Source organism: Molothrus ater, chromosome Z (genome assembly GCF_012460135.2).
Source record: "Molothrus ater isolate BHLD 08-10-18 breed brown headed cowbird chromosome Z, BPBGC_Mater_1.1, whole genome shotgun sequence".
Lineage (NCBI taxonomy): Eukaryota > Metazoa > Chordata > Aves > Passeriformes > Icteridae > Molothrus > Molothrus ater.
The window spans coordinates 30,777,987-30,805,014 of record NC_050511.2 but is presented as its reverse complement, the minus strand read 5'-3'; the positions used below and the strand labels follow the sequence as shown (position 1 = coordinate 30,805,014).

Sequence of the window (27,028 nt, the reverse complement as noted above, 5' to 3'; positions counted from 1 at the left end):
TCTCAAAAGAGCTAAGATGATTAAAAATGACACAGAATAAATGAATAAAATTCAGTATTTATCCATGCTTTTTATTTTTTTTTTAATTCTATTGCTTTTATCCATTTGAAACAGACATAACTTTGTGCTTTCAGATACTTTTCCCTATTCTACTCAATCATTTAATGTTTTTAGTTCTGTAAATAGATCAAAAGTTAAAAGGAAGTCCATGCTGGAAGAGAGCATCCAGATTCCCAGATGCCACACAAGGATTTTGCAAGACCAAGGTCAGCCAAGTATAGAGGAAGCTGGAAAAAAAATGTAAACTGTTTAAAAGGAAAGTTAACAAGCCAGTAGGAATAGTTGTTTAATGAACATTGGATTTTCCAATGTCTAAACAGTCAAGTTGTAGTTCACTTCAAAGTTATTTGATTAATTTTAGATGTTCAAATTTCATGGTCTGTCTTTACATGGCAAGCCAAGAGTATATCATTATCTTTTGATTATGAAACCCTGTTAATTCCCAATAAAAAATACAAGTCGCTCTAAATCTTTGAAGCTTTTATGTTTCAAAAATCAAAACCAAGGTGTTCATGTTCTTGGATATCAGAAAGACAACACCTGGAAACACTTGTTTCCTTCTAGCAGTCCTCTGACATCTTTGTTTTGGCACTTGTACTCTTTTCCCATTTCCAGTCAAGAGATACAGAGGAATAAAAGCTTCTAATCACATACAGCTCTTGCTTTACTGCTTCTACTAGTAGGGTTTTTGTTTCCCTACCTTGGATTCCCATTAAATGGACTTTTAAATCATAATGTGATAAATCTATCACTGATTAAATTACTCTTTATTCAGTGTTACAGTTGGGAGTGAGTAGGTGACAGATACAGCCTGTATTTTCCTTCAAGTAATTTCAGCATAGTTTGATATTTGAGAAGCTATGTTAAAAATATTCTTTGATTTTCTTCATGGTGAAAAAATTTTAGGTACTTGTTGGCCTACTGCCCAAAATCTCAGTTGGAGAAGAAAAGACTGCATATTGCACATTCACATTGCATTTAGAGAGTGTATACTTCCTGATGTTCAACTTCCATGCCAAGCAATAAAGGTAGAAAAACTTTCAAGAGAGTCACAGTTTCATATCAAGGAGTTTTGTTTAGTTCTGTTCCCTAGATTAAAATAACTGAAAATAATACAATCTATTTTGAATTCCCAGTCAATATTCTACTTAACATTATCCTGGGAAGAATTCTTTGCCAAGTTCTTTATCATGATGACCAAAGCAAAGCATACATCTTGTTTTTTAATTCTGAGAGACACAGACATCTCCTGTACTGAGAAATGATGGAATTGGTCACAGAGCACAAATTACCACTTTCAATTTCTTGATTTTTTTTTACCTTTTCTTTACACTTGATGTTGCTCAAGACTGGACAAGATGGATCCCTGGAATCATGGCTTGGATGAACAGAACCTTATTGGACTACGTCAGAATGAACCAAATCCACATACATCAACTGCTGCATGTACTTGTATTCCTTCAGAACGTGTACAATCGTTTTTAAATGGGAGCCTGCCTTACACTTAGTAAACGCTACTTTAGTGAGGGAATTCATGCCTTCACTGGCAATAGGAATACTGTCAAACTTTGTGAAACAGAACACTTTTAAATGATGTGTAAGTATCAACACCTCTTTTGCTGTTTGTATGCTGGAAATATAGATTCATCATCTGTTAGAGTGTCTTGTTCAATTTTAGTTCTTTTTCTCTAATTTTCTTCTTAACATAGAAGGATCAAATCTTGGGGGGTTTGTTATGATTCTGAAGCACTTAGAAGAAAAATCTACCTCCTAATCTTTACAAAAGCAGAGACCAGTCTCAAAAACAGAGGCTCTACATGCAACAGTTACTGTTTTACTGCTCAGGTACTTCCAATACAACTGATTAGCTGCAGATCTCTACTGCATTAGTAGGCACAAAAAAGTTAAGGCAAACTCTTACTTGTAAAACAGGAAAGGAAAAGGCAGCAGGGTAACACTGCTGAATTAAAAAAAAACCAAAAAAACCAATTAGACAAGAGACAAGAGAACATTGCAAAATGAAAGAAACGCCACATAGAAATGTTTAGAATACTTTATATTTCAAACGAAGACTTTATAGCTTTACAGAACCAAATTTCACTGCTTAGAAAAGGAAAATTATTTTCTAGAGGTATTTTCAAGATTCAGATTTAAGGCTTAATAAAAACAGTGTCTTTGGAAAGACCAGACACGGTAGTCAAGAAAATTTATGACAATATATATTTTTCAGATGATGTTTAATTAACAACAAATTCAAAATTGTTACTCATTGTTTACTCATTCTCTGATGTTTAATTTTAAAGATAAAGCTTTTCCTTGACCAATTTTACAGACTTGTAAATACAGTATTGTAAAAAATTAAAAATAATTGTGACAATAAATTAAGAAAATGTGAGAAGGAGGAGGATGAGACAAACCCAACCCATCAAGGAGAAAATGCATTAGAAGCAATAGAAAAGTAAAGCAATAGAATTGAAGTATATTATATTGTCCTTCCAAGAGGACTTTGGGGGTTTTGCAAATGAAATAAAATAGCAGCAAAGACAATGGGTAAGTACAAGTGCATTTGTGTCCCACTGGAACTTTTTCTTATTAACCAAAACAATAGTACTCATCAGAATCAATTTTGGGATGTTTATGCAGAGACTGTGAGTCCTCCGTGACAGAAGAATCACTGAATTTGTCCAGATCTGAAGGGGTTTGGTGACCAGGAACATCATCCACTAAGGTGTCCAAGTAACTCCCCACTGATATTCCATCCAGTCCATCACTACAGTCTTGTAAACTGCTACAGCTGCCATGGAGCGATGTCTCCTGGCTTTCTAGCAAGCTGCACAGGCTTCCACTCAAACTGCTGCCTCTGCTGGCAATGGCTTTCTCTTCAATCATCCACTTGATTGATTCAATACTTTCATTGATGAGTAGGAGCTGGCGCATAAGCTTCACATCAGTGGCTCGGAGATTAACCTACAAGGCAAAAGTAATTTAAAAAATTATTCTTTTCATAATCAAGCCAAAGAGCAGGCTTGAATGGGCTAAAATAAAACACAAAAAAAATCCAGCTTTCCTATCTAGGACAAATATATTTCAGTAACTAGTAAAAAACCCCACAAGCAAACAAACAAAAAGCCCCAAAAGTATACCTATACTAATACTGGTCAGCCTCCCTAAGCACTCCATTAACAGGACTGATAGTCAATGGCAAAACTTGTATGCACACTGGTACAATGCCATTTAGATGAGAAACACAGCTGCTATGACAACTCCTGGGGATAGCCTTTCACTAATCAGAGACGCAAGACACAAAGCCATTTCTATTTACCATTACTCTAAGCTACTTATGGCTACAGATGTCTAGGCATTCACTCCAAGTTATCCTTACTATGGCTACCTGGGAAACCTAAAATTTTCAGATGTGCATAATTTGGAAAAAAGTTTGTGGATATTTAACTTTTACTCACACTACTCCTGAGTGAGCACTAAAATCTGCTATATAAATAGAATAGTCTGAGAGTTGAAATATTTAATTTATTGAAACTGTAACTTTCAGTTATTTAAACCCATATTAGATGAAGGTGATGAAGTTCAGAGTTAAGTACGTATTACAGGCATGGAGTAAGCATTTGCCATAGCTAACTAAATAAAAAGTGGACATTAAGAACAAACTCCTATTTTCTCACTTAGTTGTAGTGGTTGATGCAAACACATAGAAGTGTTAATAGTAATGCAATATTAATGGAATATTACAGTGTTGCATTTCACAGACATATTTGAGTTAACCATCCTAATGTTTTCCTTAACAGGCAAACTGTATAAAACCAATTTTTAAGTCACTTCAGCTGACAAATAAAGGTGAGACTTAAGCCTTATATTAATTGCTTCCTTCTCTTCATCTGAAACATCATAGATACTGGAAAAAATAATCTGTGACCCTCTCATATTGAAAATTTGAAAGTCTTCACTCAACTGAAAAATAAAGTAAAAACAAGTAAGACCTATTACATCAGACAACAGATATTTTATACAATTCTTCAAGTCCACAATTGTACAGAAAAATAGCACCTGTATTGTTCATACACAATGGACTGGAACAGAATGAGTATTCTCAGGAAGCAAAGACTGTATCTTGTTTTGCCAAGAGTATAATCTGAACTTGATCCTTTCCATACTCAAATGCCATCTTCTCAGTATCCCAAATTTCCCCAACTGGCACAGTTGTTTAAAAATTACTTTAATGTACTTTTATTCTCTTATATACTGAAAGATTGTAGTGGATCCAGCTAGGACTCTTCCTAGCAGCTGTTATGGTTTTGCTCCCTGTATCTGTGACCAAAGCATGTCAGTAGCATTCCAGTGTTTCAGCTCTTGCTGAGGAGGGAGTGCAAACAAGGCCTTTTCTGTTTTTCACTCTGCACCCTCAGCAGGTAGGCTAGGACTGAGAAAGATGTGTGGAGTGGACAGAGATGGGACAGTTGACCAGAATTCATCAAATGGTTATTTCTTGCCATAGAATGTTGTGCCCAGCAATAACACCTGTGCATTTAATCTTTCCTTTACAGCTGCTGCTTGGGGGCTGGCTTGGTCTGCTGGTGGGAGATGGTGCGTTATTGGCTTTACATCACTTGTTCATTTAATTTATTTCCTTAATTTTTAAACTGTCTTTGTTACAGTCTAAGTTTTTCTCACTTTTGTTCTTCTAATTCTCTCCCCTGATCCCACTCGAAGAGAAGAGAGTGAGTGAGCAGCTGGTGCACCCTTAGTTACTGGCCAGGGACAACACAATGCAAAGACATTTCAAGCTTTGCCAGTAACAGACTGCCTGTGTAACCATCATATGTATTCCCAGCTTCCTTCCCCAGTCCCCAGAATGACTTCTGAATTATTCTCAATCCAGCATCACAAGATTTAACACAGCTAACCTGGTACTGTGCAAAACAGCTCTACCTATCATTCATAGTTTTAACAATATTGCCCATCTATCATTGTTTGAGAAGTGAGGTTATGAAAACAGATTGACCATTTTGTAGTTCTCCTGCCCAAGCCAATTCCTCTACTCTAACTAATAAATCACTATAAACCATTTGCTCGGCAACTAGGCTGTCATGAAAGCAGTAAATTACCCAACTTCTCAAATGCAACTACAGACTTCAGCAACTTGCTGAAAATAAAATGCTCAAAGACAAGTTTCCCAAAAGGCTGATTAAGGAAATGTTTAACAGAACTAGCACCAACATGACTCAAATGAAATAGTCCCTTTTAGGTAAAGTAGACATCTCATATATTTCAGATTCAGTTCACAGGAAATATTTTTTTTCTCTAAATACAGCAACAGCTTTAGCATTTTTGTGGAATAGCCTTACTGGAAACAATTCTTTGCATTCCTGAGTACTAGAATCCTCCTCCTCCTAGCTACCATGTCATTCTAAATCTCCCATATCAAGAGTGTGCTTTTCCTAAAGCAAATACTAAAAAGTAGTATAACAAGTGTCATCTTTCTTTAATATGGTTTACATCATTATCTCTTCAATAACACAAAAATGTCAAAATGACATTTTTTGCCCCTTATGTGCTCTAGCACAGATATAATCACATGAGCTTTTACTCACTTATGTAGCTGCAACCAATTTATCTTGGAAGTTGTTGGACTATACAAGTTGGAGTGTTTTTGGAGTAAACAAGTCAGTCCAAGACTGGTTCAGCTAACAGGACTAAACACAATAGAATCTCATCATGCTTCACAGCTTCATTTGTTATGCACAGTAACAGGTGCATTTCAGGAACAATCTAAACAGCGTATCATAGCTAATACAGAACAGTTTTTATAGCTGTCCCTTAAGTTAAAGCTAGAGCATAGGACCATTATAGGGAAGGTGTGTGTTATTAAGGACCAATTCTCAGCAAAAACTTACAGTGTATAAAGAAAACTACAAAAGAGTAAAAATTTATTTCTATTACAGGTAAACTTTTATATAGTTTTGCTTAGTCTTGCTCCATATATTTCCACAATAGTGCTGATCACAGGAAGGAATACGTAATGTTTGACATTAAGAGCTAGTCACAGCAAGAGAAAATAATGAAATTAAAGTGACAGCATCTTTCAAGTAACACATTCTGGTGGTGTAAGTGCACAGATTAGCATTCAGAAAAAAACAGAACTTTAATCTGGAAGGAATAGCTGGACTAAACACCTGTCTGTGTCTCCCTCTCATACCTGTTGTTCTAACAAAATATTTCTTCCTTTCTTTTGGTCTTCAGTAATAGTATGTACAACACTCTCATAACTTGTTCAAGAGAATTGGTATATATATAAACATTAAGGGCTTTTGTGTACATATATATGCAAAGAGACACGCAAATATCCATGCTATTTTTTAATATACTTCAGTGTTTTTGAGAAAACACTGAAGTATATTGCTTTTAGAATAAAACTCTTAATGACCAGGACTGCTAACAAAGACAATTATTGCTCCCTGGCAGTCACCCAAAGTAGTGCATTGATCACTTGGCTTTTGGATCAAAGTCACATATGTAGTCACAATTTGGGCAAAACAGCCTTGTATTCTGCTGCTGTGTGTTATGCAGACATAGCTTCCAGTCAGTTCCAAACACAGTGGGTCACCTTCCCCTCCAGAAATGGCAAACCTAGACTGGTAATATACCCTGCTAAGCTGTGAAAGCTGTTTGAAATGTTAGATTCTTCCTGCAGATTACTTTCTTTTAAATTGCTGGCTTCACATGCTGCTTCTTCTAATTACAGGAACTCTGCAAGGATATTAATGGCAACCATAAAATGTGGCTTCAGGAAAAGATATCCCTAAGTTTATTTAAATTATTTCATTTTCATTTCTTCTCAACACTTTTATGTTCTGTGCTGTAAAGAGTCTACTAGTAAAAGGAAAAGAAGTGAGGGACCCTAAATAAAGTATTTTTTTCAGGCTAAGTCTTTTTGCCAGAGCACAGTGAAGTAAGTCCTCACAACAGGATTCAGGGAGCTATTTAAGTCACTCCGAACAGAAGCTCTGCTCTGCTCTGCATCTCAAAATGAATCTAGGGTTAGCTCTCTGGAATCTGTGTTCTAAAACATCTTGAGTTTGGACACAAATTCCATGATAAGTGGAAATGGATGGAAACAGTAGCAAAGTACTCCTGGGGAAGTCTCTCAGACCTTGCCAGGCCTGGGAAGTCTTGCAGAAGCAACAAACATGGGGAGGGTTAGATGAAATTACCTGCAGCCAATTCCATCTCTTGCTAAACACTACCACACCCATCTCTATCTCACTTTTTTTTTTTTTATAAACAGAATTTCAAACCTGTAGAACTTTTCCACACTAAATAGATCTGCATAACCACTATGGTTCAGGAGTATTAATGCTACTATTGTTTCCATTTCCTAAGATGCGTCAAAGATAGCTTTCTGCTTTCCTGTTCAATTTCTTCTATTTCCCTCATTCAGGATGAAGAGCTTGCCAGCTATGCCTACCTCCCCTTTAAGTTTTAAAAGGGAGGTTACCTCAGCTAAAAATTGATGGAATTTACTATAGAATAGTAAATTCCATCAATTAATTCCAGATGCAATTAAAAAAAAGCAAACAATCAATGTCCAAATAATAATTTGTTTTGCATTTTGAGATGCCTCTTCTGAAAAAAAGCTAACCTTATTCCATTTTCTCCTGGTGTTACTTTTACTATTACAAACACTGAATAACAAGTTTTAAAGTAACTAAGGAAATTAATTTAAGAGGCAAAAGATGAGGGTGAGGAAAATAAAACAGTGGTTGGCAATTACTCAAGTCTTATCAAGATACAAATATAGTAAGAAGAAATATAAGGATAAAAAAACTGGTCAATAAAACCTCATAGACTAATTCTGTGAGACCATAACAAGCTAAAATACCATAAGCAACTTATTAAAAATACAAAATTCAAAATATGTGAATTCAAGTTTTATTTAACTGTAGTCATCAAGTTAACAGGTTTACAACAGGGATAAGTCTGGAGACACACATAGGATTTGTTTATAAGACACCATCTCAAAGCCTGAAGCATGCCATTTGAGGATGAGCAAGCTGAAAGTGGTACTACAACAGCTTCTCAACACCAGTGAGTAAAAGAGATGCTCTTTTTTTCCCATTTAACATGTCTAAAATAAAATAAAATCACAAATAACAAATCGTGTCTGCTCCTTTAACAAATGAGGATGATTAACAGGCTGTGCAGGAGCTACATCCTACTTAAATTAAAACATATGCATGTGCATGTCTTTAAACTTCTTGCCTGCTTCTAAAGTGTCCCACTGATTCAAGGTGCTTGCACTGGTTTCTTCATATAATTATGCTGCTTTAGGCAATGGTATTTCAGGATCAAGATGAAAAAAAATCAGAATACCTAGGCTGACTTCTGAATTTGAACTTCTCCTGAATTTGAATCTTCAGCATCTCCTGTTAAAAATGAAAGGAGTTTTACATGACAGAGGGTAAGGAGACAAGTTTACTGTCATTAAGTGGAAGGCATATTCTATGGAGGAACAGTAACTGATTGTGGGAATGTGCAACATCCACTCCACAGCAAAGCCAACTAACTGTGGTAAATTCAGACACCACAATAATTCAAGCTAACACAACCAACCTGACTGAAACTCCGTATAAGTTCTCTCAAAACAATGGAGATATGGACCAAAGCCTGGAAGAGAATGAGACTGTTGGAGTCAAGGTAGGTGCTGCAATGTTCATCATTATGCCTTCTGTCTCTGACTGTGATTTACCTCACACTGAGCTAGCTAAATTCAATTTCAGTCAACAGTGATAATTGTAGATCAACAGCTTTTTCTGCATCTTGTTTCTTTTAGCATGGACTTGCGTTATAATATATTGCTGTATCATTTTCCCATTTATTTTCTTCTGATTTTTAGGCTTGTGGTAAACTTCAGACAATGAGGGAGCACATAAAAAAGCTACATATATATACAAAAGCTAAATTTTTGTGATCCATTGTTGATTTGTAGTTATGGTTCATTGATCTACCTTCTTTCTGCAAAGTAAATAAGTTACACTGACCTTTCTCAGCTGTACTTCCACAAATGAGTCACAATAAAAACATTGTGGCAGACTACAGAAGTTTTGACCACTTAAGTTTTGACTTCTTTTGCAAGAGTATGTTTATAATCTAGTATCTCTTGAAAATTCCAAATTTGTTAAAACCCTCATATCAGATTTTTTAGGTAGTGTTCATTACAATGGTTGAACTCCCAGCTGCTCATAAAGTGAGTAGTCATTGAGTTTTCAGTTTCTGTCTGCACCCTTAGCTACTTTAAACAAAGGCTCTAGCCTAGCCATTGTCCTGCTTCAAGTTCCCGCATTTCCACTGCAATCCTTCCCCAAGTGCTCACAATAAATATTTCCACAGGTCTGTATGTAAAATTTCGCAGCCACATAACACAGCTCTGAGCACAGTGACTTTTAATTAGGAAGGAGAAAGACCATGTGATTCCACATCAGCCACAAAAGGATTTTACTGTAAGGAAAGCTTACCAACCCATTAGCTAAAGCAAGGAAGTGGGCAGGTCAGGTCTGAGCCACCACCAGAATAATGTAGGAAAATACACCAGAATAATTAGGAAGCAGAGCAACTTCATGAGAAGCAAGTTAGTTCAGTAGGCAATGAGCATAAATAACTCAATGAGCAGGTTCCAAGGACGTATCTTGCAAATATATGAACAAAATGTTATGCTAATATGCTCATCATCTGATACAGGAAATATCAGTACTGGCGATTTACATTTCTCTATTTTAATATTTTAATTTTATGCATACTAATTGTTTCCTTTATACTTAACAGGAAAATACATACCACCAAGCTGTGCAATTGTTTAGTCATATTATCTCTGAAAAAATAGAAGAAGTGAATCTCAAGGCCTTTTTTCACTGCCTTGAAATATGTATGGTCTTGTCTGGGGAGTATGTGTGGGCAGCCCGCCAAGTACATTAATACCTTTGATAATAACATACCAAAGATTAGGATGAATCATTTGATCAGTAGGATATACTTTTTCTCCTAACATTATAGTGTTTGAGGTATCTTGTATGCTTAAGTGTAATAAAAAAACATTCCCGGGGGGGAAAGTATATTTTATTTTTTTGTTTCGTTTTTGGCCATCTCTTAATTTTGCTGTGAAAAAGATGAAGCTATTTAAGTATCTCCTAAGTAGATATGAAAATGACAGTCAAAAGGAAACATGACATAAAATTGAGAGCAAGTAGAAGGAAAAAAAAGTTAATTAGTTAGGTTCTTATTTCCTCACCTCCTGTCCAAATAAAACAAATGTTAAATAAGCTCTTTAAATACATGGAATTAGCACAAAATTCAAAGAGAGAAACATCCCATCACAGAAGGATAAAAAATATAAAAGGAAAATCCCAGCTCTTTTAAAGTTTAGTTGAATTAACATGAAAGAAAGCAGTGAGAAAATGTAGGGATTTGTGAAGAGGAAAAACTTCTAATGCTGCTGGAAGGTTTTACTGAATGTTTCCAAATATCTCAAACTTCTGTCAAAAAAGCTTCATCTGACCTTAGAAATGTATCTACTGTGACAAAGGTGAACATGTCCAGAACAATCCATAATATGGACCCACATTTGTTGACAGACAAGATAACTCCATTGCAAACATTCAGGTCAATATGAAGCTGTAACATTTGGCTGTGGGTGTCAGAAAGTGTTACAGCAGATGGACGATCACAGCATCATTATGAAGTGTTCTGGACACCAGCCACAATGCAGGACTACATGTCTCTTCTGACCAACATGAGACAGTACTGGGGCTCAAGAACACATGTAATTTGGTTTTTTGTTCATTGGATTTCACTCTCTGCCTTATTTATGTCTGTCCTGACCAAAACATACTCTTAGAAACACTATGCAGAAAATGAAAAAATATAATAACCACTCCATACCTGTTTATCCCTTCAAAACTAATTACTTTTAATACTGGTGCTGTGGAAATTACTCAAAAGCATACAACTAAAATAAAAGAAGATAATAGGGTTTGCTTACAAGTATATGCAAAGTTTGAAAATACTGCCTCTATAGAGATAACAGCAAAGTTTGAAAACATTTTAAAACCTAAAAAATCCCAAAAAACCAAACCTATAAAAAAAGTCATCAAAACACTCAACTTATTTCATTGTATCGCAACTGAGACACAACAATAGAAATACTGGAGAGAAATCTGAAATCTCTTGAAATTCAAGTCTGCTTTCACAATACCACTGGACACATACAATTAAAAAGAAAAATCTTTACCTGAATCTCCCCAGAATTCAAAATGGAATTCTGTTTGAAACAATTCTGTGTTCTGGAGATGGGGTATATCCTATTGAAAGCATATTTTTAATCTAACAACGAAATCTCTAGTAAAGGCAACCTGCAGTCCTATTTACTGAAGGTTTATCTGGATAAGAATAAAAAAGAACTTCAAGACAGCCTTGGTATTATAAATTATCACATGAGCTCCTAAAAGCACTTTAGTAGTCAGAGAAACTGATTTGCTAATAAGTGAGATTTTTTCCCCTATTAAAACATTATGAGCGTTAAGTTCCCATGATAAATTTTTGAATATAAATGAGCCAGTATCTTAAAAAATAAGGGGTTTTGTTTTGTTTTGTTTATGTTCACTTTGTGACCTGCTTGAAATTCCATGTCTTTCAGCTTACTTTTTCCTCATCCAAATCTCAGTGCTGTAATCACCATTCTCCTAAAATATGGTCCCTACATAGTCTTTACATCTCTCTGAAAGTACTAGCAAGTTTGAGGTCTTTAGATTATCATCAAATGGCCTATTTTGAGTCTTTCAAACAAAACCACCTTTTTAAACCTCCATGTATCTACAAAAAATATTAAGTAATTTAGTTCTTTCTCATCTACTAAGAAGGTACCGAACAGCTAGAAGCTAACCTGCATCTGGGATGAAAGGAATAAAAATCAAGGAGCAAACAGGCTACAACCATTTCTAGCAAGCTAAAGTACTGAAATTGGCCAGCACAACAAGCTGAGCAGGCTGTTGAGAACTACACCAGCTGCAACTTTTGAGCCCTTTTGGCTCAAAACCCCAGAGATCCCTATTTTTCCCACAGAACACACGACAGCAATTCATTCCCGAGGTCACAAGGTGTGATTATCAATGAATGTTTACAATTAAACAAACATACATCTTATGCTTCCAGGCAAGGATGTCAGAAGGTAGTAAGAGTACCTTATGTCAGAGTAAGAGTACCTTAATAGTCATGAACTATTAACCACTAGGCAAGACCAGGCACTGTAGGTAACATTTTCTTTCCACATTATTTGATCAATTCTCTAATCAATAACTTATATCCACACTACATAGTGCAGTCCTCAGCTTCTCCAAAACAACTCTAGCTCATGCCATATACTTTTATATACTCTTTTACACTTTGCACTTAAACCTGTTCTTAGCAAAGATTTCTACATAGAGGAGCACTGGGGCATTATGATGTGATTCTAGTTCAGCAAAGAATATTAATCATAGCTGTCAATGCAATAATCAGATGTATGAGTAGCTTTAGAAGGAATCAAGGTGATTGCTTACATTTCTCATTTCTTCTTCTGTAAGGAAGTACTAGCTACTAAGGTAGTTGGGGAGGAAAAATAAGGTGCAAGACTTGCAAAACATGGCTAGGGAAAGACATATATGGCCTTTCTGAATAACCAAAGGTAACCTGGGAAAAGAGAGAAGTAGTCAAGGAAAACACAGCAGAATTTGGGCTAGAGAAGTTTGGTTGTATTTGAAAAGAGCTGGTAACAGCTCTGCTGAAGTAATTTTGTTATTAAACTTCACAGAGTATAAACTAATAACAATGAAGGAAAGAAATTACAAAATATTAAAGATCGTAGTGTTTTTTTGGTTGCATTTTCTTTCTTGTCTGAAATGGGTGGACTGAAGCTCTGCACTGGTGAATGCCTAAGCAGCTTTATAAAGTTATCATCACAGATGGCTACCTCATCTGGCTACAGGGAAAACAGCAACCTGCCTTCATTTCCCTGCCTCAGTCACAGCAACCGGTGGCAGGTGGTAACAAAGGAGGATGTAAATTCCACAGGCCTTTGAAGAACATCACTATTAGTTTGGTTTGCTAGTAGTAACACTCTTCTCTTGCAGAGAGGCTTTCTCCTCTCTCGCTGCAGCAGGATTTACAGTTTTCTCCTACAAACCCTGTAACACATAACACCACTTGAAAAAATATTTCAGTGCACTGCACAATTCTGCCAAGACATGTAGACAAGCCATTAACAGTCACAGTGGTTGAAATAGCCCTGTGAAGGCAAAATGTAGTTGAAGTCACAGAACAGGAAAAGTCCTGTAAAAATTATTCTGCCTTCATATCTGCCCCTCTCATAGCTGTATAGTTTCAAGAAGACTAGAAAAATAGCCTGAAGTTTACAATGACTCCTTAAATGACTTCTCCAAGTTGTTATGTTTCTGTTCAGGCCCATCTAAATCTCATTAGTCAGAAACCTTCCTACCCATGAAAAAGGTTCTTCAACACCAAAATCCAACCTAAACCCCCTACATTATCACTTCCATTATTTAGCCTTTGTCTAACAAAGAAAATGGTCTGTATTAGCTGCCAAACTCCAAAGGCTGTGCCAGCCTTTCAGTGTGGCTGGAACAGGTCTTCTCCAGACACACTCATAAGGGTACATATTAATCTCACTCCAGGAAGAACACTAGATATTCAGAATCAGAGAATCACGAGAGAGTTGCAGTTGGAAAGAACCTCTGATCTAATGCCACATCACTGCTAAGGCAAGTTCAACAGGATCCAGTCCAGGCAGGTTTTAAAAATCTCAAGAGAGGCAGGGCAGACTCTACAACCTCTCTGGACAGCCTGTTCCAATGCACAGTCACCCTCAAAGTAAAAAAGATTTTCCTTATTCATGGATGGAACCTTTTGTATTTCAGTTTGTGCTCATTGTCCCTTGTCCTGTCACTGGGCACCACTGAAGAGAGTCTGGTCCCATCTTCTTGACAGCAACTCTTAATCTATTTGTATACATCGGTAAGATCCCTGTTCAGCTATCTCTTCTCCAGGCTAAACTGGCCCAGTTTCTTCAGGCTTTCCTTATAAGAGAGATGATGCTCCAGACCCCTACTCATCTTTATAGCCCTCTGCTGGACCAGCTCTCCAAGTGGTTCCTTGTCTTAAACTGGAAAGCCCAAAATGGATCCTCACACAGCACACCATATATGGCCTTACCAGGGCTGAATAGAGGCCTGTCTTCATGATTTTCACTAGTTTTCTAAAGAGTTGGCGAGACAATACAGATCCTATTCCTCCTTCCACAGAAATGCTTCATAGTTTCCTCCTCGGTGTCAGGACTGGTTTTTTTTAGTAATTCATAATTATTGGAAGGATCAAGGTCTGATCCTTCTGAAGTTTTTAAATTAAAAAAGTCTTTTAAACTGAATGTTAAGAAAGTAATGTCCAATGTTTGCTGTAGCTCATAAGCAAGTGTCTGAGCTAACAAGAGCAGTGCAACTATCTCAAATACAACACTTCTTTAAACCAATGGAAATCCTCTAGAAAGAAAAGAAAAAAAAAAAGAAAAATACAAAGCAACCAAGCTGTTCTATTTTTTTTCTACCTTGGGGTAAAAATGTGTGAGCTTGAAAACACTTGTTGCATTATTGTTCTCAGCTGTGTTTCCTTCTGTACCTATAAAGAGACAGGGTTCATAGCTAAACCAGAATGCAGCAAAATGGCTCTTCTTTTGGAAGCATTTGAGTCATGAATGCAGCTGATACCTAACAGCAGCAAACAAAACCCCAAATTATGCCAGTGAAGTGTTTATAGAACCTGAAACCCCCAGAAATTGAATAGCAATTTACCATTGCTTAAAAGTCACTAAATGCTTTCACTTCATCTGGCACTACACCCACCAGGGGCACACAGCATTGAGAGGAGTTCATTGTACAGCATGGCAAATGAAACATTCGGATAACTTCTCTGGCAGCTTAGCTAGTTTGCAGTTAATTAAGAAACGTGCCATACCATTCTCCTGACAAACTGTAAGCGATAAGAATGGCTAGGTTGATGGGGATAGACAAGGATTGGATTGCTGAGGCCAGAGTTGCATTGGTGTGCCAGTATGCTCTCTTCCATGTTTATGGAACCTATAGGTGAGTTTCCATATCCTGACAAAATGGAGTAGCTGACTTTATATATTTATATACCTGACATACATATACTCTCTAATGTCCTTCCTTATCTTCTTCTATGGAAGAAGAGAAACCTGCTTGAGAGCTACTTCAAAAGAGGGGGATTCTCAGACATATTTATCTTCAGGCAGGCACCAGAGGGACTCTGAAACACAGAACAAGTGACCAGTGAAATAAATGACCGTCCCAATATCCTTACAGATTTGAAAAAGCTTGAAAGGTTGAACTATGTTGCTTATATCTTTCCAAGATTTAATACAAGACGGTTTATGGACCCTCTGGACGTGTTTTGGTCACTCATTTTGGTCACCCTCCAAATTAGAGCTGCTTCCAGTTACTTACCATGAGCACTTCCACCATGGGAAAAAGCTTATAATTAGAAGCCACATTTATGGGAGTTAAGTCTGGATAGTAAAGGCTATGAGTCTGCCTTCACAACAAAAAAGTTTCCCTTTTTTTATGAGATTGTCTTGTAGTTTTATGATCAGAGCACTTCATCCTTACAAACAGTAAACAGAGAACCATCTTTTGGAACTGCTTACATATAGTAAGCATAACTTCCATGTTTATAAATGCAAGTGAAATCCATCAGAGAAATTGCACTCAATTTAATTGAATTGCAATTGCTTTTCAACAGCTCAGATCCTCTGTCTTTTCACTCCTCTAACTTCATCTTCATTTGCTTCAGATTCCAGTAACCAGCCTCCCTTCCTGGACATGGACAGAAATGAAACACATGGAAAATAAACGTATCCACTGCGGAAAGTTTACTAGGTTTTGACTTTGAGGGTAGAGAACAGACAAATAATCTAGTAACCTTTAAAACATGAATTGAAAATCCATTATTTTTCTTTTACTAATTACTGTTAGGAAAAAGGAAGTATTGAAGAGTAGAAATGCACTTGTTGGCGATCACCTCTGCTTAATATACCTATTTGGTATTGTGCATTTCAAGTTTTTCCTGTTCATACACAAAAGATAATTTTAATTTGTTGTTGCCATAAGTAACCACATAAAATAAAGCATCGACACAAAATTACAATGATCAAAGGGCTGGAAAATCTGCCATAGGAGGAAAGACATAAGGAGGTAGGTCTTTTCTCCCTAGAGAAGTCCTGGGGATAGGAGTATCTCTGCACAGCATTCCAGTAATTTCGGCTGATACAAAGAGGACCAGGAGAAGTTTCACCTTAATATGAGCTCAACTTTTTTCAGTGAAGGCAATCAATCATGAGAATGATTGAAGGCAAACAACCTCCCCAGTGACATGGCTGAGGTTTTCACGATGGACTGAATGATTGACAATGTCACCCAGACTCCCTTCCCTTCTAAAGGTGAAACCAGGTGGTCTTCTGAAGTAGCCCTTCCACCCCAGGCCATTCTATGAAAGCCATGCTGTTATGATGATTTATGATGATCAGAAAGGTTATAATCTATTTGCTAAAACTTATCATAAACTGTACAACTCTGTGCAGAAGTGGTTTAGTATTCACATAATTTCATTACAAATTGTCAGGAATCAGACTTCAAAAACCAACTTCAATGGTTCTTCTACTCTTGAAAAAGTAATCAGGAAGGAATAATGAAATTATATTACATGTTGTCTGAAAAAAAAGCTGGCAAAAGTCTCACAGTACATGGGCAGTCTAACTGGAAGTCTTGACTTTAGTATTTCTGATGCTGCTGTGATGATTCACATCAGACAGATGCATGCATACTGAAGTAGTTCACATTGATGCTGCTCGTTAAGGTACCAGCAAGGTTTCATGGACTCTTGGCCATGCAACAGCTAAAGCTGAGTAAGAACAGACATAAACTCTGAGTACCACGTTGAGATGTTCTACAATTCAAATCCTTCTTTCTGCCAGGCACTGAGTGAGGTTTGCCAGTCAAAACATATGTTTAAATATGCATTAATTTAAATAACCTTCGTCAACTCATCCTACCAGAGATGATCTGAAAAAAAGGAAAACTTGGCAAAGTACTGGCACTGTAATTAAGTTGCATTTTTTCCTTATTAGAGTTGATTATTTTCCCAAAGGATTAATTGACAAGATCATTTTAACGAGTCACTGTCATGATCGCTGCCCAATCTGTGTTATATACAAAAATTACGAACTCCTCTATTACATCATGCAAACTGGAGTAGCACGGAGAGGACTTGCTAGCAAGATAGAGGATTAACCCCTCTTTCAGTGAACTTCAGGAGGACCTGGGGAAACAAGTTAATTTCTATTTCTGTATGCCTTCTTTTTGTCTAAGAGCCTCACTTCAGGGATTCACTGAATAACGGCTCTTTAAGAAACAAAGGTTAATCAAACTCACCTGCACAGTAATTTTATATTTAAGATTTTATCTTCAGTCAAGTTTTTAAGCAAAAATTACAATTAATCTAATTGAAAACCAGCATGTGATACACAGCTTTGCATTGCTGATGAGACACACTGAAGCCAGATCTTGGCTTCAGTTAAGACAACTGATGTTATCATACAAAATAGTGAATGTAGCAGCCTGCACCTACAGCATGTGTTAAAGAGATATTTCAAGTCACAGTTTTAGATTTTTTAAAATCAGTCCTTCAAAGAAACTAATAAATGCAGATCCTCCAAAACTGTGGATCTAATAAATCTGAGAAAATATGAAGTTTGTCAGACTCTTTAGAGATGAAAGAATAGGGTTACAACAGCCCTGTCTTTCATTTAGCTTCATTAATGTGTTAGGGATGGTTAAAAAACAAACAAACCCAAAACCAAGAAAAAAAGTAAAAAGAAACCACACCATCAAAAACACCAAGAGGGATTGCCAATGTAATTATCCCATTTGCATTAATTCCAGTTTCATTTTGTTAGGTATCAATGTTAATTGCCTTTAAAAAATAGTTATACTAAAATTGAACTAGGAGAACAAAGAAGAAGAAAACTCAACTAATGAGTTAGCATGAAAAATATTCCTCTATCTTAAATAGCTTTAGCATACTCAGCTCCTTGAAAATAGGATTATTTATCCTTCAGTCTAAAAACTGCTGCACTCAGTATACCGACCTGGATGATCAGACTCACTAACACAATTTGATTCTTAACAGTATTCACTGGAAGGAATCTCATTAAAAACACCAGCATTGCCATCCACCCCTCACTTCCAAGACACAGCTTACCTTTTCTGCCTTAAATATTTTCATGTAAACCTATTTTTAAATTTTTGTATGTAATGCAGGTTATATCTATTTATATTTCTAGCTTGCAAAGAGGCATTAAAGAGTTGAGTTTGGAAACTTTTGAATTAAAAGGGAAAAAACCCACCCAATCTCTTTCTTTGAGTGTTAAAGAAAATCTCCCTTTGAGTTACCCCAGAACTTGTGAAGGAGAAATGAGGATTTACAAGCAGTATCATTTCAGGGTGCAGAATGAGACTCACAGATTATTTTCTGCAGTGAAGATGCATGTGTTGAATGGTGTCGTCAGAGCATGGTACACTAGAAAAAAGGCTATAAAGGTTTATAAAGGCAGTTATAAAGGTTTATGTTCAGCTCCCCAACAGAACATTCCACCTATAAGACCATGGGAAGAAAGATTATAACAGTGAAAAATTTCATACTGAATCAAGGGTCAGATAGTGGGAGGTATTCATTCCACCCAAGTTTGACCAGACCACAGTGTTTTGACTCACACTGGCAATTACATCTTGCTTGTTCTCTAATTATGGCCTTATAACAAAGGTTTTCAGGATCCAATGTAGTCTCCATCACGGCCTTCATGGGAAAAGGGAGGATAAGAAAAGCTAAGTAAACCTGGCCAAGCAGATTGGTATTTCAAGAACGATATGCTGTGTGCTTTGTGTGTGATTTCAGTGGCCATTAGCAAAATCAGGCATGAGGTAAAAAGAACCATCTTGAACTGCAAAAGAATCTGAAGGAGCAAGGGAAAGCCTCAAGTCCTTTACCCAGACACATACACCCCATCTATTTGTCAGGTACTGCGGCTCACAGTCAAACCCAGCATTTCCAAGTCAAACATTGTGTTTTTTTATAAACCAGTAGAAAAGAAGGACGTGAATAACCTTGGCTTTTATATGTTCACAGAAAGTTCTTCTCAAGTCTGGAATCAGCAAGTAACAAAAGCAGAGGTAGGTCTATCCAAAATTCTGTGAGTAAGCTGTAGAAGCTGCCATCATTGTACAACTAGAAAAAGAAAGGTGAACACATGACACTTGGTTTTCTAGTTGTTTCCAATTTTTGCATGTTTACTACTGCAGCAGCTATAGACTACTTTTCTACATGTCCAAGACTGTTGTCTTACACAAGACCTCCTATGCTTTGCAGCAAAGCCAAAGAATAATGCACTAGAAAGAGGTGTGAAATAAGAAAATAGATGTTTTAGCTCCATTTTAGAAATTATATGCAGTAAAAAAGATGAAAGAAACATAGACTGAAACCACAATTTTAACCTGATATTGTTCTTAAATTTATAAAATATGTCCGCTAAGAAAACTACAGAGGGGAAAGGGACAGATTAAGAAGCTGAAGAAACCCTTAGGGTTGAGGAAAATCCTGAAGATGCCAGAGCAAAAAAATCCAGGAAGGTAGTTCACTTTCACACTCTGGATTACAGAAGACAGCTGAGAGCATGGGAAAGGTATAGATAGGGTACCAATACTTCACAGTTAGTCATTGTACTGGTGGTTTAATGGGCATATACAGACCAGAAGTGGTAAGAGCATTGTAACGTATCTCCTCTTACTCAGCATGAGAAATTAGTTTAGATAAGAAAAGTCAGTCAGTCACTGACGTGACAAAAAGCAGGAGAGGGACTAAAACATGCTCCTGCTTACTGCAGGGAGAGAAAAGAGAGAAACAGGATGCAGGGAGGAAGAAGAGGCAAAAGAAGAGTGTGACATGAAATCTGCAAGTGCAAAGTAAGTGAAGAGACCAGCTGGAAAGGAATAGGTGATATGGGCAATTCACTCAGGTCCCCTTCCTTAACAGGCCTACTTGTCTTGACATGAACAGTCATGCTCTGTTAAAAACTCTTGGCTACCTTATTTGCTGCCCTTTGCAGTCTGACATCCCATACATGATAAGCTACCTGCAGGTCACTGTATTATTATCATGCAAGCTTAAAACTAAAAAATAAGCATGAGATAAGCAGACAGTGTCTTACTCAATATTAAAACTGAAATTCCCAGTGATCATTACCTAAAATCACAGAATAGCCTCAGTTGGAAGTGACATTAAAGATCATCTAGTTCCAACCTCCCTGCCACGGGCAGGGACACCTTCCAAATGACAAGCAGAAAGGGACCCATAATGTCTCTGGTGCCGTGCCCCCGTCCCAGCGCCCCACTACCCTCTGAGTAAACAACTCCTTCCCAATATCTCTGCATCTTTGAACTCTTCCAGTTCAAAGCTGTCCCCCCTCATCCTGTCACTCCATGCTGTTGTCAAAAGCCCCTCTCTCTCCCCAGCTTTCTTGTTTGGCCCAGTCTAGTACTGAAAGGTGGCTAAAAGATCTCCACAGAATACGCTGATAGTTTGATTTGTGGAGATCTCTCAAATAGTACGAAGCCATACAACAGCATGTGTAATTTGTAAGTTACACCAAAAGATTAACATTTCCATCTTGGCTATTAACTCTCAGAATATCCATTCCCTTCCCCTTTTTGCCCAGCACACTTCTAAAAACCCTTACAAACCTACACAGCTATGTACCGATATGTAGCACTGTAGAGGGACTTGCGGCAGCATTGAACTTGTTCACACAGAATGATATTGATTTATTGGCTGTAAATGGCTGAGTTCCAAGACTGTTGCATAAAGTTATCTCAACATGTTGCCAGAAAAATCCCCATCCCAACCTGACCAAAATTCATCCCATTTTCAAATAAGCTTAATGACAGGAGCTACAGAAAGAACTGCTACTAAAAAGTGTCTTTTGACACTTTACATAGCGCTCACTAATAAAAATGGAAGCTATCCGTGCTCACATATCTGAGGTGACCTGCATTGTCAAGATCATATCTGCTGGGTGTTCACTAATCACTTCGTCACTTGCTTGCAAAGAGTTTCCTTTTGGTTTGTCTTTGAAAAAATAAACCAGTTTAATGGCAACATTTTATGGCAAAATAAATACATTGAGATGGGAACATAAAGTAGGACAAGCACCTGCACTAAGTAAACAAGTTAGAGGATCTGAACTACATACAGGAGAGTCCTATCGCAGATCACTGGCAGAAGAAAATATACCATTCAACCAAAGTAGAAATAGTTGTTTTTTCAAGAATTACTCTTCATCAGCCTGTTTGGAACTAATTAAGTCTCTGAAGTCCAGCAATCAAGTCCCCGAATTCCAGGCCAAATTTCCAGCCTGAAAATATCCTGTGTGTCTTTAGGTGCTGGCCATGAGAAGGAAACAGGTGCAATGCAGAAAATGCAGTTACGACAAAGGGATAGTGCATAATTTCATTTATTGGTACTCCAGCTTTCAGTACTTCTAACGAGCTGACTGGAACAGAAGCCAACTACGAGCTCCTGACGAACTGCCCCGCTGCGAGGGAAAGAGCCGACAAGTGCCTCGCTCTACGCCGCACCGACGAGCGGCCTCTTGCTCTCCCAGCCGGCAGCAGAGCCCTCGCTGCCGCCCGGCCCCACGGCAGGTGGATGCGCGGCGGCTGCTGCTGCGGAGGCAGGCAGCACCTCCTTCCCGCGGGGGCCCGGCCGGCAGGGCGCAGGCAGCGCGGTCCCCGTCCCGGGCCGCCGCCGGTGCTGCCGAGCGGTGCGGAAGGGCTGCGGCCGGCGCCCGGCTACTCACCATCTCCTGCCTCAGGAGCTGAAGTTTCGTCTCCAGACGGGCCAGCGCAGCAGCGCGGCGGCGGCGGGGCCCGGGGGCCGCGGCGGCGGGGCGGACCGGGAGCTCCTCCCCGCGCAGGGGCCGCGCCAGGCTCTCGGGCACTTTGCGCCCCAGCTTCTGCTCGACGTCGCGGAGGTCAGGCGGGGCGCCAGGCTCCATGGCTCGCCCTGCAGGGGCCCGAGGCGGCAGCGGCGGCACTACCCGCGCCCGCCCGGCCGCTGCCGGGACGCGGAGGCGCGGAGAACCGCGGCAGCGCCGGGGACGGCGGATGCGCCGAGCGGGGGACCCGCGGCGGGCATGGGCATCTCCCGGGCGCACCGGCCCTTCCCGCCCGCTCCCCGGCCGCCGGGGAAAGGCAACAGCGGCCGGGCGGGGGCGATGGAGAAAAACGGCCCCGCTTCGTGTACGAGACCGCGATGCGCCCCAGTAGCTGCGGCCGGCACAGCGCGACCCGAGTCATCCCGCGTCCCGCCCGGCTGCAACTTTAAAGCCGCGGGCAGGTGGAAGAGGCGCGGCGCGGCCCTCCCACCGCGGTGCCCGTGCGCTGAGGCCCGGCACGCCCGCCCGCGGCCCCGGGGCGCCCCCGCACGGCGGGGACCGCCCGGCCCGGCCGCCAGGGCCGCGGAACACCGCGTCCCTCAGGGACAGCCTGGGGGACGGAGAGGGGGACGGAGAGGAGAGGCAGAAGGAAAGGGAACAAGGGAAAAAATAAAAAAAGAGAAGAAAACTAAAAAAAAAGTGAGAAGAATACAAGGGAAGGAAGGAAGGAAGGAAGGAAGGAAGGAAGGAAGGAAGGAAGGAAGGAAGGAAGGAAGGAAGGAAGGAAGGAAGGAAGGAAGGAAGGAAGGAAGGAAGGAAGGAAGGAAGGAAGGAAGGAAGGAAGGAAGGAATAGGAAAATGAATAGGAAAATGAATAGGAAAATGAGAAAGAAAGTGAAAAAAAAAAGGAAAATGAGAAAGAGTCACCCCTTCTCACAAGGGACAGGAGCATAAGTACAGTGTGAATGGTATTCCCACTTATCAAACAGATTTTATTGCAGGCAAGTGCATTTTTCTTAATATTTCTATTATTTTTTCATCCCCCTCCTCTTTAAGAAGCAAAGCAAAGCTGAATCAGTTGCTCTAACTGATAGCAAGGCATATGTTGGCTGTGCAGATAGCAGTGCTGGATGTGTCCTGTTGCTCCTTGTCCCATGATGCTCCTCGTCCCATGGCACTGAAAAACATTTTAGGCTCTAAAGTATGAATAGCCACATCTGTGGAGCTGCCGCTGACACATGTCAAGGGGGTTGAGAAAGCAAGGCCAGCCACTCTAGTGTCAGGTCCTCTATAGCAACTAGAATCACAAAGTGTGCTGTAGTGAACTTGAGGGAAAAAAATGGTTTTACAGCAAACTGGATGCTTTTGGTGAAATAATTTCATCTATACTTTAAAATCTAAGATTTATTTTCAGGGACCTTTGCAAGGGTTTAGTTCAGTCAAGTAAAAAATCTACAGATGTATCTGATATCTTAAAAGTACATTGATTTTAGACCAGGACCCTTATTTTATCACTATAACCATCTGGAAATACTGTGTGAGACACATATGAAAAGATATTTATTGCTCTCATGTTTGTCATATATGTTTAGTTCATATGACAAAACACCATTAATACTCTTCTCTGAAAAGAAAGCCAAAACCAGCTGCTTACAAATAAGAATTTTCCTTCTTACTACCTCCATCCCCAAGTATTTTCTGAATTTCTATTTTCATATATTGATATTTACAGACTTGCTTCTATATAATCTCATGTTAATATTGATTTATGCCATTATGTAAGTTAGTAGGGATCACACTGAAATTCTTTGTCTCTGAGCTATGAACACCTTGTTAAGAAAAATTTTAAGTTTTCATGGCTGTTGTTACAACATTGAGCTGTAGAAGTCCTTTGTTCTACAAGCAGTATCCTGTAAAAAAGGTCATGATTCAACTGTATTCAGACTTTCTGTTTGAAGAAACCTAAGAAAAATTCTGAAATATTAATTTTTCTTTAAATATTTCAGATAACCTGAATTATCAAGGTTTTAAAAATAAAAATGGAAGAGAAATAATACAAAGAATTTATGCTAGTTTGATAAAAGGTTTTTCCGTGATAAAAAATTTCCCCAAATCCTACTCTAAATAATCTAAAAGTAATGAAAATAAGTCCTTTCTAATAAGGACTTACAAACAACATTCAGAAAGTAAACTACATAATGCATTCTATGCATTCATTAATTTATGCTTTACTATCTGATGGCCTGATTCTTACCTCCCACTGGCCTTGCATTAGTATAGCAGTTAGCAAGTCACTGGGTATACTTTTGGATTACAGAGATTAAAAGATACGCCTATGTTGCAGTCACCTTGTTAAATCTTCAAGGTTACCAGTTTTGCTAAACTAATGTGTTTTAAAGAAACAGGTTCCTCTTTAAGTAAACAAAACCAGTAAACATTATGTAAATTCCCTTTTCATCTCGTGGGACAGATCCTCTGTCTCCATTTTAGAATAAAGTGTCCTAATTTATAAAGATCATTAAATCCAATGCTCTGCTCCTTGCAGAACTACCTAAACCTTAACCATATGATTAAGAGCATCATCCAGACACTCCTTGGACTCCGACAGACTTGGTGCTGTGACTGGTTCCCTGGGAAACCTTTTCCAGTGACCATCCACTCTCTTGATAAAGAACACTTTCCTAATGTCCAGTATGAATTTCCCGTGATGAATCTTCATTCCGTTTCCTCATGCCCTGTTGCTGGTCACCAAAGTAACAGAGTAACCTCTTCCACTGCCCACTGTGAGGAAGCTGTAGTCCCTGACAAGAGCAACCCTTAACCTTCCCTTTTCCAAGGTGAACAAAGTGATCTCAGCTGCTCTTAAATGCCTTACCCTCGAGGTCTTTCAGCACCTTGGTCACCCTCCTCTGGACACACTCTAATAGTTTGATAGCCTTGTACCCAGGCACGCACCCACAGCTGCACACAGGTCTTGAGATGGGCTGCACCAGTGCCCTGTACAGCAGAACAATCGCCTTCCTTGATGATGGTGCTGCGCTTGATGCACCACAGGACACATCTGTCTCTTTTGACTGCCAGGGCACATTGTTGACTCGTATCCAACTTGCCATCTGCCTAAACTGTCAGATAGATGTCTTTCTTTGGTGTTTCTCTTCAGTCTCTCATCCACCAATTATATATAAACCAGGATTACTTTGCCCCAGGTTGAGAATCTGACACTTGTTAAATTTCATGCAGTTGGTGATTGCCATCTCTCTAATTTATCCACATCTTTCTGTAAATTCTCTCTACCCTTGAGGGAGCTAACAGTTCCCCCTGCTTTAGTATAACTGGCAAACTTCTGCATTATGCACTTAATTCCCACATCCAGATAATTTATAAAAACACCAACAAGCACTGGCCTAAAATGGAGCCCTGGGGAACGCCACTGGTGATTGGCTGCCTTCCTGATATGACCCCATTTACTGTAATTCTTTGAGTCACCCAATTGCTTACCCAGTGTATAATGAACTCGAGTAGCTGTGTGCTGGACATTTCATCCAGAAGGATGCCGTGAGAGACAGTATCAAAAGCTTTGTTAAAATCTAAGAACCCACATTACTGCCTTTCCTTGGACAACTAGATGGGTGACTTTGTCATAAAAGGAAATTAATTTAGTGAAGCAGGACTTTCCCCTCATGAACCAGTGCTGTTTATGACTAATGACTGTATTGTGTCTCAGCTATTTTTCACTAACTCTCAGAATATATTTATTCATAATTTTTCCAGTCACTGAAGTGAGACTTAGAAGCCTGTAATTACCAGAATCTTCCTTCCTACACTTCTTTAAAATAGGAAGAATATCTGCTATGATTCCAGTTCACTGGGACCTCTCCATACTCCAAACACTGTTAAAAAAAATACTGGGGAGCATTTCTGCAATGACATTAGCCAGGTTTTTTGATACACTGGGATAGGTCCCATTGGACCACATAAATTTATATGCATCTATTTGGAGCATCAAGTGTCAAGCTCAGAGTTAGCTGAAAGTTTATAATTTCCCTAATCACAGCCTTTCATAAGAGAGTTTAGGACTCACTGATGTTAAAGACACAGGCAAAAAGGTAATAAACACCTCTGCTTTGTCTGCAGCCTGGTTTTGAGGTGACTGACCTAACCAAGTAATGGACCAATATTATCTCTGGTTCTTCTTTTCAAGTCAACGTATTTTAAAAAGAGGGCCTTTTGTTGTCCTTCAAAGTGCTGCTCAGTTTAGACTTTAGCTGAGCTTTGGTCACACAAATTTACTCCCTATAGTGTTGAATAGTATCTCTGTAGTCCTCCTCCATTTCTCTGTATTCTTCAGCCCTGTGCTGTCCACTCTTTGGGTGAGATTTAGAGCTTTTTGAATATCTCACTTTGAATCTCTCAGTAAGATCATTTATATCAGTGTTTGCTAGCTTGTTTTTTTCTTTCTTTATTTCTTTTTGTTTTAAGTTCAGATGGAGATAGTCACTAATTTTAATGCCTTGTTAATACTCTTATCAATCATTCAATTCCTTCTGTAGCCAAAAGTCTTGGTATTTCAGTCCAACAAAATGTGAATGCTTGTATGCCTAAGAGGCCATACTGTTCAGTCTCTTGTTAGGTAGGCTTTCTATTGTCACATGATATCATCTGCATCTCCCACAGGTTTTAAGACCAAAGGAATAAAAACTTCCTCATGTTACTCTACAGAGCACAGCCTTAGACTTGCTTTAGGTCAAACCATGATTTTACATATGAAATTGGAGAGTGGATGTTAGGTTAAAAATTTTGAAAGTAAACTGTTTTTTTTTTTGGGGGGGGGGATGTTGATGCCTCAACATATGA

General features: G+C 38.7%; 1 protein-coding gene across 1 annotated transcript; it reads right to left on the bottom strand.

The window, feature by feature from the left end:
- Window positions 1–2,101: 2,101 nt before the first annotated feature.
- Window positions 2,102–22,294, bottom strand: LURAP1L (leucine rich adaptor protein 1 like). The gene is made up of 2 exons (XM_036403509.1): window positions 22,097–22,294; window positions 2,102–3,027 (listed from the first exon to the last, which is right to left on the bottom strand). The coding sequence occupies exons 1-2, from the start codon at window positions 22,292–22,294 to the stop codon at window positions 2,653–2,655; spliced, it is 573 nt and encodes a 190-aa protein (XP_036259402.1). The 3' UTR covers window positions 2,102–2,652.
- Window positions 22,295–27,028: the final 4,734 nt, after the last annotated feature.